Source organism: Strongylocentrotus purpuratus, unplaced genomic scaffold (genome assembly GCF_000002235.5).
Source record: "Strongylocentrotus purpuratus isolate Spur 01 unplaced genomic scaffold, Spur_5.0 spur5_scaffold_10, whole genome shotgun sequence".
In the NCBI taxonomy this organism is placed as follows: Eukaryota; Metazoa; Echinodermata; class Echinoidea; order Camarodonta; family Strongylocentrotidae; genus Strongylocentrotus; species Strongylocentrotus purpuratus.
In genome coordinates this window covers 26,516,598-26,531,335 of record NW_022145595.1, presented here as the reverse complement: position 1 = coordinate 26,531,335, position 14,738 = coordinate 26,516,598, and the positions used below count along the sequence as shown (strand labels likewise).

Genomic DNA, 14,738 nt, shown 5'->3' with positions numbered 1-14,738 from the left:
ATAAAATATTCACAAACTTAAAAATCAAATTAATACTCATATGTGTTCATACTATATAAAGAAAGTTGTCCTTGCCAAGATCATGTTAGCATAAACTATGCTTAACAAGTATCTTGTTAAAAAAAATAAAGAAGTTTTTCTCAATCCCTAACACATCACAAAGTGTCAAGTTAAACGTGAACGGATCTTTGATCTGAGGGCACACACCTCGCCAGGTAGCCTGTAACATGAGTCATAGCACCTGACCGCAAATACAGGTAGGAAATGAAAACCTGGGCTGAGGTTGTCGTCTGCTCTCCTTGTGCGGACATACCTGGGGCTTGGGGCGATGAGAAATCTTCCTCCTCACCTTGCTTTCTATCTCACCCTCAGCTCAGGTGTAAATCATAAAGTCAAATCTCTAAGTACCAAGGGACAGGATTTACCTGACAGAAAAAGTTAGATGAGTCTCCCCCCCCCCTCTCTCTCTCTCTCTCTCTCTCCTTCTACCCTGTGCACCCCAACCTCCATAAATTATTAATTTGCTTTCAAGTGACAAAGCCTTATTAGTCCAAATCTGATTAGGCCTCATCTTTATTGCATTCATTTTCTACTTTGACATGTTCTGGTTATCAGGTTGAGGCTTATTAATTGTTCAATCACCCGTCTCAATTTTCAGATGTTAATTAGATCACTCTTTTCATTATTTTAAGATCTATCATTCATCAAACATTGAAGGTTTAAAGGTAACCTAAGAAAGTCATATTCCTTTTCAAGTCTATATCCTTCTTGTTCATTCTACCTCTCTTCTCTACATGAGTATAATACTTCTCCCTTATCTATGTGTTTCTGTTACAATCTTTCTTGTAGAAAATATGAATGAAATACAGTAACATGTGCAGTCTTCATTAAAAAACCTCTAAATTCAATAGCCATTCATACAAATCTTTAAATGAGTTTTGAAACAACTATTTAGGATATTAACAATAAATATAATGAAGGCGTAAGGGTTCGCAATGAAAGAATAGACTTCAATGTATTTGAACAAGAACTGCTGAATGCTCGATAAGATATTCAAGTCCAAAACATGAATGCTCTTTTCAATGCCAGAAGCATTTTCAATCATGTTGCTGAGATGTTATGAATGATTATGAGTGTCTCATTACACCTGATACACATCCATGTAATACAATTCTCCATTAGAGTGTTCGTTGGGAAAGGGTTTCAGGCTAATAATGATTGATCTTTCTCATGAATTGCTTTCTATTTTTGCTCATAAAGTTCTCCTCAAAACTACTTCCTAAGGGCAGCACTTAAAAGCCCACCTTTGAACATGTGAAGAAATTGTTTGACTAGATGATTCGTATGATTATTATTTATTTTCATTTGTTTCTAATGGTATGATAATAGAACACAGAAAAGATCTACAAGAAGTGTTCAAAAAAATATGCACTGAAATGAAATAAAGATTTCCATTACTTCAAAATTCTGTTCATATATTGGCTATTTGTGGTAAATTTACATGAAACACATCAATATGATACCTGATATTTTATGAGCAAAGAAGTTCACAAATGTTACCATGATCCCTTTCAAGGAAGCTCTAGTGTTTAATTTTGTGCAATCAATATTCTCTCTGGGGTTCAATAAAGCAGATGAACATTTGAAAACAAAATTACACAGTATCTATCATTTTTCAAGTAACCTCTCTTAAATGTCCTCTACAAAGAGAAGGAGCTTATATTTCTAAATTTGGTGCTAAAATCCCCTTTTGAACATTATCACCGTTAAAACATTCCATTTATTCAACTATCTCTTTGGGATAATTTATACATGCAATTCATGAGTTGTATATATATATTTTTTTACTGCCAGTATGTTTGAGAAGATTGCCCTTGGGAGGATCTGTCATTTCTTTCACTCACCCCCACTCTAACTTAATTTTTCTTCTGAATACTCTTCCTCAAATCCACTAATGTTCTTGTTTTGTCTATGTCTTATCAATATCATCTACTGAACAGTAGCATTCATCTATCATCTTATCATAACATCATGTTAATAATATATCCTGCCACGGAAGCAGACTATTAATTTCAAAACATTCAGAAAATGTTTTTAGTAAACTTGATAAAGCCATGCATATCTTTCATTGCGTGGGAGCCAGAACTCAAACAAGGGAACTTCATCGTTATTCTATTGCCATTTAGGGTGTCTCTTAGTCAAGAACATGATGACATTCATGTCAACTTGATGTACTATACAAATAGTCCTTCATTGTAGTATGATCTTAGATTTATTCATATTTTGTGACAAATATAATTCTCTCTATTCTTGATAACACCATTAACTTTCCCATTTATTTGTGAGCTTTTTAGTCCTTAACATGCCAGAATGAAATTAAATAATGTGATAGAAATGTCCCCTGTAAAGGACTGCTCTTCAAAAGGCACTCATGATGACTCAAAATATGACAAGAATAAGCTGAACATTTTAGACTAAATATCCATGCATGCCAAATGTGTGTGTACTCTCTTTTAATAATAAATTAACAGTCTCATTCCACAAGTTATATGAGCAGTGCAGGTGATTTTCAACAAGATTGAGATTTTTTTCTCCATTTTGATTATCCTAAAAGATCAGTTTACATCAGTTCTTAACTTCTTTTGTACTTGACTCTTAAAACTAAAATGTTAAATTACTACTTAAGGGGGCAAATTAGGAGTGACCAATTTTCATAATGTCAGATTAACACCTTTAACATGCTAGATTCATAGATTTACAGTGTAGGACCAACATGTTAAAAGTGTTAATCTACCATTTTGAAAAAGTGGTCACACCTCTGCCATTTTAAATGGTGATATGACATTTTAGTTTTTAGAGAGTACATCATCCAGCTTTCCAAACTGCTTCCAGCTTCTTTTACATTATAAGGGTATAATCACGACTCAACTTTATATTTAAAGGAGATACACATCATCACTATGAAGCTCTTGAAATAGAAATCACTTTTGCTAGATTCAAGATTTTCTCCTGATCATCATCAATGGCTGTGAAGTTTCCAGACTTATGATAGAGAGAGAGAGAGAGAGAGAGAGAGAGAGAGAGAGAGAGAGAAAGAGAGAGATGGTCTGGTTAGAATAGGAAATGGTGGATATCCTTATAATTATTTCTAGTAGGAGAGTCAAGGCATCATCTGAAATTGAAATCTATGGTCAATTTATTTTTAGATGCAAGTGTGTCAGCTTTTGACAACGATATATATGAAATTGTATGATGGGTTTACTTGAAAGCAGAATATTCAGTATTCTTTTCAAAATACCATGAAATTCAAATGATTTTTCGCCACTTTTGCAAAACAAATGGTCCTCTTTTTTATATTAGTAAAAAACATAATTATGTGTATATCTTGTACGGTATGTTAAATGGTATGCAGATCTATGTCTAAATATCATTTTAATACCATTACTGTTAAATCAACATAACTCTTCCTTTATGTATTCATGAATCCTTGATATTCTTTGCATTGTATGATTGTTCATATGCTGTCATTATTGTGATGTGTTGTTGTTAATAAATTAAATTAAATTTTTTAAATTAAAAAAAAAAATTTGTTCAGTGTAGATAACTTATCATAACTGACTGTGGGGGCCAAGATAACTATTTGCACCTTTGAGGTTGGGTGGGGGCAACTAAATGAAATAAAACTGACCTCATTCAGGTGAACTGTACCACTGCCCCCTCCCATCCCCCTCCCCCCCCTCCCCGAAAGTGAAAATTAGACCCCTTGGCATCTCTCAAATAGCATCACCTAGCCCTCAAGTTTCTTGTCAAATTTCCATCTCAAATGAAGCAGGACTGAAAGTCTTCCTCCTTCCATCAACTCTTTCTTGGAAACTGGGATAGCATCATGCTGTGATTTGGATCTTTGACCCACCAGGCCTAGCCTAGCCCTTTATTTTGCCTTAAAAGGTTTGCAACAAAAAGCAGATAATTTTCATACTTGTATTTGAGAGATTCCAAAAAATATTGTGTATTATCCTTTTTTGTGTTCCTGTCTATTATCTACTTTCAAGAACGAGTTCAATATATGCAAATTGAACTTTCTCTTTCTGTTGATAAAATCCATTCTGGGAATGAAATGTAGTCCCTCCTTGTTTGTGTTTGAATTCTCTGTGGACTTGTGAAGGGAAGAAATCTGTTTGAATTTCCATAATGAAATTTGATAATGAAAATATTATTTCTTAATCTTTATAGTGCCTTTCCAGTTACAAGTAACTGAATAAAACCCTTAACAGTAAATAGAGTTTGCCTGGGAATTATACGAAAAACTGTATTATATAGCCTAAATATACTTACAGTATCAATCTATGGTAATTTATCTAAGAGTACACTCTTACAGTAGGACATATTTGGTTAACATGCTTTTATACCAGCTCATGTTTAATTTGATTTGTTCTTTTCTCAAATATCTTTGACATTTTTATCCCAAGTGATTTCTGGCATGAACTTTCAAAAATTAACCCTCCATGTCATGTACTTCCAGACCTGTCATTATCTATTAGAATGGAGAAGAGCCATACAAACAAAGTTCTATTCAAGTTTCACACGTCAACCATGAAATGTTTTCTTTCGTGTTTCATATGGTGTCTTTAAAGAGGAAAGCGGAAGCATTCATAGCGATCATTATCAATCCCCATGTGCTAATGTGCTGGAAGCCAAAACACGATGCCAGGAGGAGATAACTCAATACAAAGCTGCTACAAAGGTTAACAAAACCCCAACACTCATCGAAAAAATATGAGCCAAAATAGGACTTTTTTCTGACTTATCGATTCATCATGCAAGGCTGTTGAAAATGACAAAGCAATGTGGAACAGCTAATTTTGTCTTCGTAAGAACGGTGTTGCGATAATATTCCCTAGTTTGCGTGATGACCTTGGCCGGTAATTAGGAATAGAGACACATCATCTTCCTATAAATAACAAGATCACAGGAGGGTAAATCTCCCTGGTCCTTAGAACGGATGACAAGCTTACAAGGGAATAAAGCCAATCATTCAACATGCAGGCCACTCTTTGGCAACTTTGGCAACTATTATAAAAATAATCATATACAGTTAACAACTAAATTATCCATACCCCTTGTAAATCTTTTTTGGGGGCATTTTTTGTAACTCAAGAATGAAAGGTTGACTGGTTGAATTAGGGCCTTTGTTGAATACATTTAGATGTAAGCTTTCATATATGTCACATTCTCAAGAAACATAAATTGGGTCAAATCAATTTTTGCATACTTACAAAATTACAAAACTTGGTAAGGGGATGAATAATCTAGTTCTTAACTTTAAGATAACATAATGCACATGCTCATGTCGAAGAGCCACATGCAGAGGATCTGATTTCATTGTCTATCTGGAATCAATATAAACCATGCAGAACTTTGAGATCTTCAGATAAAATATAACTGTTTTTCAAACTTTATATAAAGTTTATTGGTTATACATGTACATTAAATCCTACAGTTACGTCACTTTAAAATAATAAAGCATTTATTGCAATATGTTAAGAAGCAAAGGACAATGTATACAAGCAGATAAGATAGCAAATGAAACATAGCTGAAAGTTCTTGGTAATTATGACTATACAACCGTATTCAGTAAATGTAAGATTAAAGAATATGAAAATAAATGAAAGCTAAGATAGCACAGGGAAATGAGTTAGAAACTTACACAACCCTCTTTCATTAGATGTATAAAAAGCACATGACAAATGTATAAAAGCAGAGAAGGAAATCTAGCTGAAAAACTCTCTATCATGATCATACAACATGTATTCATAAAACATTACATACAAAAGAAGCGTATGATGTACATGAACAAAAGCATAGAAGATATTGCAAGAAACCATGCTGAACCCCTTCATGATCATGATTATACCACGCTTGTTTCTTAGATATATGAAAGAAGCAGATGATCATGGATGAAAGCAGAGATGATAGGAGAGGGAAACACCATGCTGCAAGCTCTAAATGATGATGGTTACAGGGCACTCTTTAGTTAGATGAGAAGGTTGACTGCAAATCAAAAGGTTTTTATGGATAGCGAGCATGGATTGAAAGACAAGGCTCTTACCTCGCTGTTTCTTCTTTTCTGGTGGTGAAGCTTTAGGAGACCTGACATCCTTGAACGCTCCATCTATCGATACCGACGATGAGGAGTGATCGTCAAAATCCACCGTATGACTCTTCCTGAAATACTTCCTTTTCTGAGGTTGTTTGAACTCTGACCCTGACATCCGACCCGATTCCCTCTCTGACACACCACTAGCGTCCGTCATCTCAATGTCTAAGCTATGGCTCTGCAGGAGACGCTTCTGCTTTAGCTTCTCCTCCACCGGTCCCATCGACCGTGCCACGCCCAATCGATCTCCATCAACCTCATCAAATGATACATTGTCTGGGCAAGTAGCGGTTCTACGGAATCGTGATCTCTTCATTGAGATCTCATCTGTCTCTTGCTGTGCCCCGGAGGCCAGATTGGACTTGCGCTCTTCGCTTGGTGAAGTTCGTTTCGGTTTAGATTCCAGGTAGTCTTCATTTGAGCTACCCGTCGATAGATCACTACCCTTCCTACGAGTTTGCGCAAGCACGGCTGTCCTGGCCCAGCTGGGTGGCACAGTGCCTTGGAAAATATCTTCATTGTCTGATATATCATCAGTGGACTTTTGTATGAATGCTTCAAGTCTTGCAGCAGCAGCTAAATCATCAGGACCAACATGATAAATCCCACTATCCTCTGACTTGGTTTCCAAACCATCCACATGGAATGGAGGACCAGACTTTCCTTCCTCTACCTCGTCATCTGACTTAGCTCCGTCTCCTCTAGAGTTGGAGCGGCGCTTGACGCTACCCCTACGATTGGTTAATTTCTCTTTCATCTTCTCAATCTTTGAGAATAGACCCTGTTTGCTCCTCTCTTTGCTATCTCCCTCATCACCAAATGGATCTAGAGATCTACTACGCTTTTTGATACTTTTGTTCTTACCGTCTCTCTTTGAAGAGCGCCCTCTCTTCTCGCCTCTCACTGCGATGTCTCCATCCATGTCCTCACCGACCTGGCTCTCCGGTTCAGACAGCGATTCCCCCGTTGCGTGGGTGTGTTCAAACCTTGATCCACTGCTACTGCTTAGGTCTGAGGCCCTTCTCTGAGCCTCACAATGGCAGTTCTGCCGCATTGTCTCATTCCTCAGTTCGTGCAAGTTTTTGATAGCCGCAAGGTACTCAGCTTGTTCTCTCAACTTAGAGTTCTGCATCTTAAGGGCACACATTTGATCCATAAGCCTCAATAGATGATTAAGTTGTTGCATGCCCTGACCTCGCTGTAAATCCAGTAGGTTGGGCATGCCTTCTAGCTCAGCACTTTGTATATTCTCAGTCAATGGTGGCATCCTAGGCTGAGGAGGGGGAGGGGATTTCACCTTGGCACAACGGCTCTTGTTTGTGTTCTCAATGCTTTTCAGCAAGTCAGCAATAGAGCCCCATTCTTCAGAGTCCTTGATGTGGCTCAAGCCTGGAGGGGCACCAGACCCCTCACCAGACCCCTCACAGTCCTTCACCCTCGTGGTATTCCTATTCTCTGCCATGATTGTAATATTCCAAACTAGTCTCTTCCAAAGCACATTAAATCACAATGACAAGACAATTATCCTGTCCCCAAGTCAGATCTCCAAGCACATTGCGATCCACGCTGAACATGTTTTTATTCCCCTAAAAAGGAAGCCGACTTCTAATTGAGCCTCCGGGCCTAGTCTTGTTTGGTGCTGAGGAAGTGTGCTCTGACGTCTCTCGCCCGATCCCTCTCTTACGCTATTGTGTCCAGGAAGGATGCAGACATCTGACGACAGCGCTAACGAAGCGTCTGGCGCTAATCCAACCGATTGAGATCCCATGAGCCTGCCATCTGCTGGCCTGCCAAGGAAATGATAAACAATGCACAGTCAAGAAAGTTTTCAAGTAGGGGTGGAAGGAGGAGGAGGGAGGGAAATCAATTGAAGGTGAAGTGGATAGATGGTACGCATTGTGTCAGTGATAGATTGGGTTGGTTTCAACAACTACTCTGATCGGCTCATGACGTAAGCAAGGAAGGGGTGGGGCTAGCAAGAAGTGAGTAGCCAACCCAGACCGCATTTGTCTAGATTAGAATAGGAATCATTCTGTTACAAATCAAACAATCCTCAAATCGCTCTTGGCTTTTATCAGATCTCGGCATCAGTGAGTGGGTTGATATTTTAAGCTGGGGGGATGGGTCGAATGTTTGGCAAGGAACATATGCCAATGTGACAAGAAAAGGAGAGGGAGACAGAATCTTAGTGTTATACTGAGATTGACAGTAGAAGAGATAGAGACAGAGACAGAGACATAGAAGAGATAGAGACAGAAACATAGATGAGATAGAGACAGAAAGAGAGAGAGGGAGGAGTGAGAGAAATAAAGATAGACAGAGTAAAGGAAGAAAGAAAAAAAAACATAATGATCCAATACATAACCTGTTAAAGCAAATTGATTGTCAGTTAGTTCCTGGGAAAAAATCTGTTTATATGACTTAATTATCCACTTTGGAGAAATATGTGCCGTTCTTTTTCTTGATCCTAATGCCAGTAAGACCACTTTAGACTAATTCTCGTCGCTAAATAAGTTATCTAATATTTTAAAACACCCTGACACTAAGTAAAAACACTCACCTGACTAGTTGCTGGCAATGCTACAATCTTGGCAGTGATGTAAGATTCCTGAGAGGTCCACAGTGATAGGTCCTAGACTGATTGGACTTCGCTGCACCTGTCAAGTAACAAGAAGATAGCAGGTTAACAGGGGTATCATCACACATGGAAGTCAGGTGTAAAGGTGTGAGCAGTTCTGGTACAGGACCTTAAAGCAATTTGTCACATTTCTACGACTTAAAACTAACAATTACACATACACTGAAAACCCTGAGTTTTAGCAAGCACACAAAAAAAAATTGTTCTCCTGAATGACTTTGATCAAATATACTAAATATAACCAAATGCGGGTTACAAGTACTTCATAGATCAATGTTTTATTCTACATCACAAATTTCCTGGTGGTGTTTTTTATTTCAGGGATTTTTTTTTCTCAAAATTATTGTCAATTTGGTAAATAAACAAATGTAAAATTCACAGATGAAACTGAAATATGCTATAGAATTAATTACCAAAGGATTTCCATTAATTTCTTGATTTGACAGATTCTTAAAATCAATATTTATCCTTTAACAAACATACAATCAAAGGACCTAGAAAGAATGTTTGCTATGGATAAGGGACTGTTCCCGAGTGTTAATGCTATGTTATGTGTTGGCCTATCTGATGACATGCATATCAAAGAGGATGTGAGTACCACGATGTGACACTCAACAGATAAAATATTGATAATGAAATGAAGCATCTGCTTTTACTTAGACTTTGATAATCTGCCTTTGATGGACACTTCAATTAAGAATCCTTTAAAGAGCTACATACTATAGTATATACAAGGGTTCACTTCCATCTCGAAAAGTTATCAACAAAAAATTGAAACCAGTTAGGCTTCTGAGAAACAAAATGATTATACGGAATCACTTAATTTGGGGTGATAATTTCACTGCATTATTAATGCCAAAATGTTAATTAGTGAATAGGCAAACAATTTCATCTATATTTCTTCGTTATAATTACTGGTAAAATTTAGCATATTGCCCAGTATATTAAACAGGATAAAAGAATAGGACAATATAGGGTAAACGAAGTACACAATAACTGTGTCTGCTGAAGAGCAAGAAGGGCATTATAATTAGCTCACATACTTTTACACAGAATTAACACCTTTCTGATTCTAAACAAGTTACATATCAGTCACCTGGTGTCTGAACAAATATAGGAAAGAGAGAGAGAGATAATGATTCTCAAAAATGTGACCTACTTGTCAAGTTCATATGATAAATCCACAGCAAGTGTATTTATATCTTGAATCAAATGAAGAAGGCAAAGAGCGAATCGAATACTATGTACTATCATGGGCAACTGGGGAAAATGTCACATTAAACAATCTCGAGTCTTTGAGTCTCATTTCAAAAGCTGTTAATATCATCTGTAAGAATATGAGAAGAAATTTGAAAAGTATTTCCAGAAGTCACTTAGTCATTTAAGAATGAAAAATAGCAATAATTGTTTCTTTTATGTAACATAACTACAAAGTTTCATCAACATTTGATAATAGAATATAGGACAAATGAGCATCGACTACAGCAGTGCTGGCAATTTAACTTTAGAATGTTTGACAAAATAATCACACTTTTTATAATAATAATAAAATAACAATATTTATAAAGCTCAACATATCCATCTCTAGAGATGCTCAAGGCGCATACAAATAATTTAAATTAATATTCAACATATTCAACATAAATTTAACAATATGCATTGAGCATCAGGTAAGTTTTAAGCCCATTTTTAAAGTTGAAGAAAAAGAAACAGCAGTTTTACTTTCTCAATCTTGATTTTTCCAATGGTACATTTTTCATCCAATGAAGTTACCCATGCTGTCCGCAAATGTCTAACTAATATTTCAATACAACCATATTGACAATCACAAGATGCTAAAACAAATGGAAGAAAATCAAATATCATTACTACCAGGAATAGAATACAAGCAGACTTACTGCTTCACAACAAATCCACTCCACTCCAGGAAGGCTGGGTGTATAATCAATCCACTCCAGGAAGGCTAGGTGCATAATCAATCCACTAGTGTCTAATCCTAGATATCCAGTCAAGACAAGAGAAGTCAAACATCAAAGATTTCCTGCAGAACTACACAGGTTTGTTTCATTAATACCTTGAAGATATCCTCATCAACCACTAAGATCAAGGAGAGAACAGACCGAGAGAGAGTTGAATTCTTAACCATTGATTTCCTCCGCTGCTATAGGAGAGGTTTGATCACCAATCAAGATAAGGCTGAGATGTCAGTCATAAAAACCAAACAAATCTGATAAGAAATTGGCCTTTCTGGGATCGACCGACTTGAGGTTTCTTCTCTAATTTTGTTCTTCCACTGCGAAATGTGAAGCGCCGCCAAGCGTGTTTCTCGCTCACTGGTCTCCAGTCCAATTATTCACTGTGTATACTCAGAGTTGGATGCGAGGTCTAATAAGCGATCGCAAGTAGGTGACTGAGACGTGCACGTGGCTCTACGCCAGGGGTGGGTTAAACGTCAAACGCACACGCAGATTCAAACATGTGAGTACCTCGGGGATGGCACACACGGCTCACATTGAAACCTAACCTATCGGCTGGCCCGAGATCGAAGCAGCGAGAGTCGAGAAGCTGACTGGATTGCTTGGCCAGGTTCGCAACGTCACAGGCTGGCAACCCTCTACAAGTGCCCACTGCACCTAATTTCCGCTGACCTGAAATACGATGAGAGGGGTATTTGTCATATTTCCTGGTTTTCCATCGTCCTGTCCCACACAGCTTGTTTGACATACTGAGAGCAGCTCCATCCACACATCAACCGTTACATGCATCTAAAGCTCTAATACCAAACACTCTTCACATAGACTTTAAAATCAAGAAGGAGCATCATATTGATTAAATATGACCACAGAAATTCATTCACTTAGATTAATTACTGATTAATTTCACCTGATTTTTACAAAGCAAGTGCTTTAGGTAAGCATTGGAGCAACTATAGGGATCTCCAGCTCTAACTTTGCTTGTCTAGGCTATCCAAGGGATTGAGGAATTGAGGATTAATGCCTTCGTACTATACTGCTAATAATACATCAACTTTGTCTCAAATTTGAGGACCCCATTGTGAACAAGGAGAGAAAAGATAAAGGTAGAAACATTGAAGTATTGAAGAAAGTCAGAGAGAGAATAGGAGAAGGGAGAAGAAAGAGAACATAGATGATAGAGATAGAGAGTCACAGAGAGAGAGGGGATGAGGGAGAAGTAAGAAATAAAGAGGAGAAATGGAGAGAGAGAGAGAGAGAGAGAGAGAGAGAGGGAAAGAGAGAGAGAGTGAGAGAGAGAGAGAGAAGGGAAGAGATAGACGGATGAAGAAGACAATGTACACAGAAGTGACCTATATTCTGTTTTCTTAGGGAAGACATTATTACGTCCTGATACCGAGCCAAACTCCATGTCTTTGCCTGTCAGAGAGAATTAAAAACCAAATAGGCTCAATTCACAAACTGTCAAGCACTTTTGTTTATTCGTAAATACAAAAGTCTTGACGTGATTAAGATGACATCATCTTCCTGAATGTTCAAAACATTTAGCAGCACTGTTGAAAAGTTCAAAGTTTGCATGTTTCTCATTTAATCGATCTATTGTGTTTAGTTCCATGGTCAATCCCTCAATGCTGTTTCCTCTGTTTCTTTCCTTCTTTATCTCTCTCGTCATATCCCCATCCCTCTACCCTTGACAATGTACGTTTTCAACTCAAAATTCACTTTCTGTTGAATGATCATTTTATTCATCTCTGTTGTTGTTTTCCCAAGGAACTAAGAATTTTCATTTCTTCCATTACCTTCTCTTCCCCTCTCTCTTTATGTATTCTCTTTTTTTCTCACTCTCTCTCTCTCTCTCTCTCTCATACTTTGTGTTTTCCTCTCTTCTAACTCTTCTCGTAGTCACTTTCTTACACTTAACCTCTCACAGCATTTTCTTCCTTGCCTTCTACCTCTCTCCTTCTCTCTTTCACCACCTACTTTTTTCTTCTCTCTCTCTCTTTCTCTTCATCTCTCTCACTTCTTTTTTCTTCTCTCTGTCTTCTCTCTTTCTCTTCTCTCTCTCTCTCTCTCTCTCTCTCTCTCTCTCTCTCACTTCTTCTTTCTTCTCTGTCTTCCCTCTCCATCTCAATGCAAATTCTCCACACTCCTCCTAACTGTATCCATCTCTCCTTCCTTCTCCCCCTCTCTCTCACTTTCATGAGAGTTCAAAAGCCCCTAACCAACGGGACTGCGATCCCCTCTGAGGGTCATAACCAAGACCCTTTCCTGCTCCAGGAAGCCACTTGACTTCTTTAAATGTCAGCTCTCCCTTTTTAACGATACCCTCGTTGTCCACCGAGCTCTCATCAAAGCCATGTCACTCCTACATCGCCACTATACATCTTATAGACATTACAGATTTAAATAATCTAGTGATCATTCCTGCTTCATCTTTGATTATCAAAAGTTCTGGAAGTCTTTTTAGCGATCGATGCCCTCATTAATTGTCCGCAGCTAGAGTTTTAAACAAAGCTCTGTAACTCCTCATGAGTAGTATCGCCACAACGGATTCTGAATTTTCTAGAAGTTAAAGATTCCAAGAAGATAGAATGAAGAAATTCTTATCATCTGTACTTACAAAAGTTCTGGAAGTCATTCAAATTGCAAAATATCTTGTGAAAATCTGTAACATCCAGGGTTCATTCATACCTAGTTCACTTCAGATTATCAATGAAATTTTTCCTGCTAGAAAATCCTCATTGATGACTGCAGCTCTAATTATTACAAAATGTTCCCCAAAACTTAAAAAACAAACATTTCATCCATCTCTGATCTAGGAATATTCCTGCAAGATCAAATTCTGGTGGGGGAATCAGAATTTCTGGCCACAAATAGTAAACATCTTCTTTTTAAAATCTTACAGAAGTTAATTTTCAAGAATTTAGCTAATGTGTCAGCATAGCAATGTATCCAACCCTAAGCCATAGTGTATTTTAAAAATGTGAAAAATAGAGTTTGCAGATTGGCAAAAATCCCAAGTTAACCAAAGGGATTCCTTCAATTTTCTCAATTTCTCCTTAAACCTCCAGTCTTTTTTTGATGATGCACTCATATGAGGAAATATGCTGTCTGACCATGAAATCAATGTGAAGTTGTTGGCCTTGCGGTTAACAGATCAGCAAAAATGAAATGTCAACATCCCTCAAGTCTCTTCAATTTCTTCTCAACCTCAAACTTTGTTCCTCAATACCATGATATCATTTCCTACCAGCCAGAAGGGCTTTAAATCTCAGTAAAAGTAAAAGGATTGTGGCTCTTCTTGCTCTAAGAAGACAATATGAGGAACTAAGCTGTTCGGCCATGAAATGTATGTGAAGTTGTTGGCCTCGCGTATCATTTCTCGCATTGAAGGATGTATGTCGTGGCATGTTTAACAATCCAATGTAACATTCATGTGAAAGAGGATATGATTTACACAAAGCAAGGACCAACCGAGCAGAAACGGAAGAAACCCGTTGTCTTCCAGGCATCATCACCACAATCTTTACTCTTCATCTTCAGAGGAAAAAATTCCCAAAGGCAAGACTTGATTGCATGCTTTGCAACCATATTCAATCATGAAATGCTCAAGACATTTATCTCAAAAAGGGAGATGGATTATTATTATTATTTTTATTCATATGTTTTATTGAATCAAACGTAATCACAATATTTACAAATAATCCGATCCAATCCGGGATGATAAAGCGCCATATCTAGTTGCCTAATCAAAGGTGCTGATGAGACTGAAAAACTACAAAAAATATCCGTTCATGATTCTAACTGGGAAAGGAATATTCTGGGGTATAGTCTCCAATTTTAGTTTTGTTCTATTATTACCTCAATGTATTATACAGCGTTACATGTCACAATGGTAACAAATATAGAAGATAATGTACTATATTGAGCATATAATGGCAAAAATGAGGTTACTATTGTGGTAGCGATT

The 14,738-nt window shown here is 37.4% G+C and overlaps 1 protein-coding gene across 9 annotated transcripts in view; it reads right to left on the bottom strand.

Annotated features, from left to right (window-relative positions):
- Positions 1 to 14,738, bottom strand: part of LOC756397 (zinc finger CCCH domain-containing protein 13) — a 99,319-nt gene that overhangs the window by 36,394 nt on the left and 48,187 nt on the right. For 8 of the 9 annotated variants that reach the window (XM_030979915.1, XM_030979913.1, XM_030979916.1 and 5 more), the window contains exons 5-6: positions 8,718 to 8,814; positions 6,110 to 7,944 (exon numbers count right to left, since the gene is read on the bottom strand). In XM_030979915.1, the coding sequence (XP_030835775.1) occupies positions 6,110 to 7,619 (1,510 nt within the window). In that variant the 5' untranslated portion in view covers positions 7,620 to 7,944; positions 8,718 to 8,814. The remainder of the gene's footprint in view (positions 1 to 6,109; positions 7,945 to 8,717; positions 8,815 to 14,738) is intronic. The other variant, XM_030979921.1, reaches the window with a different exon arrangement.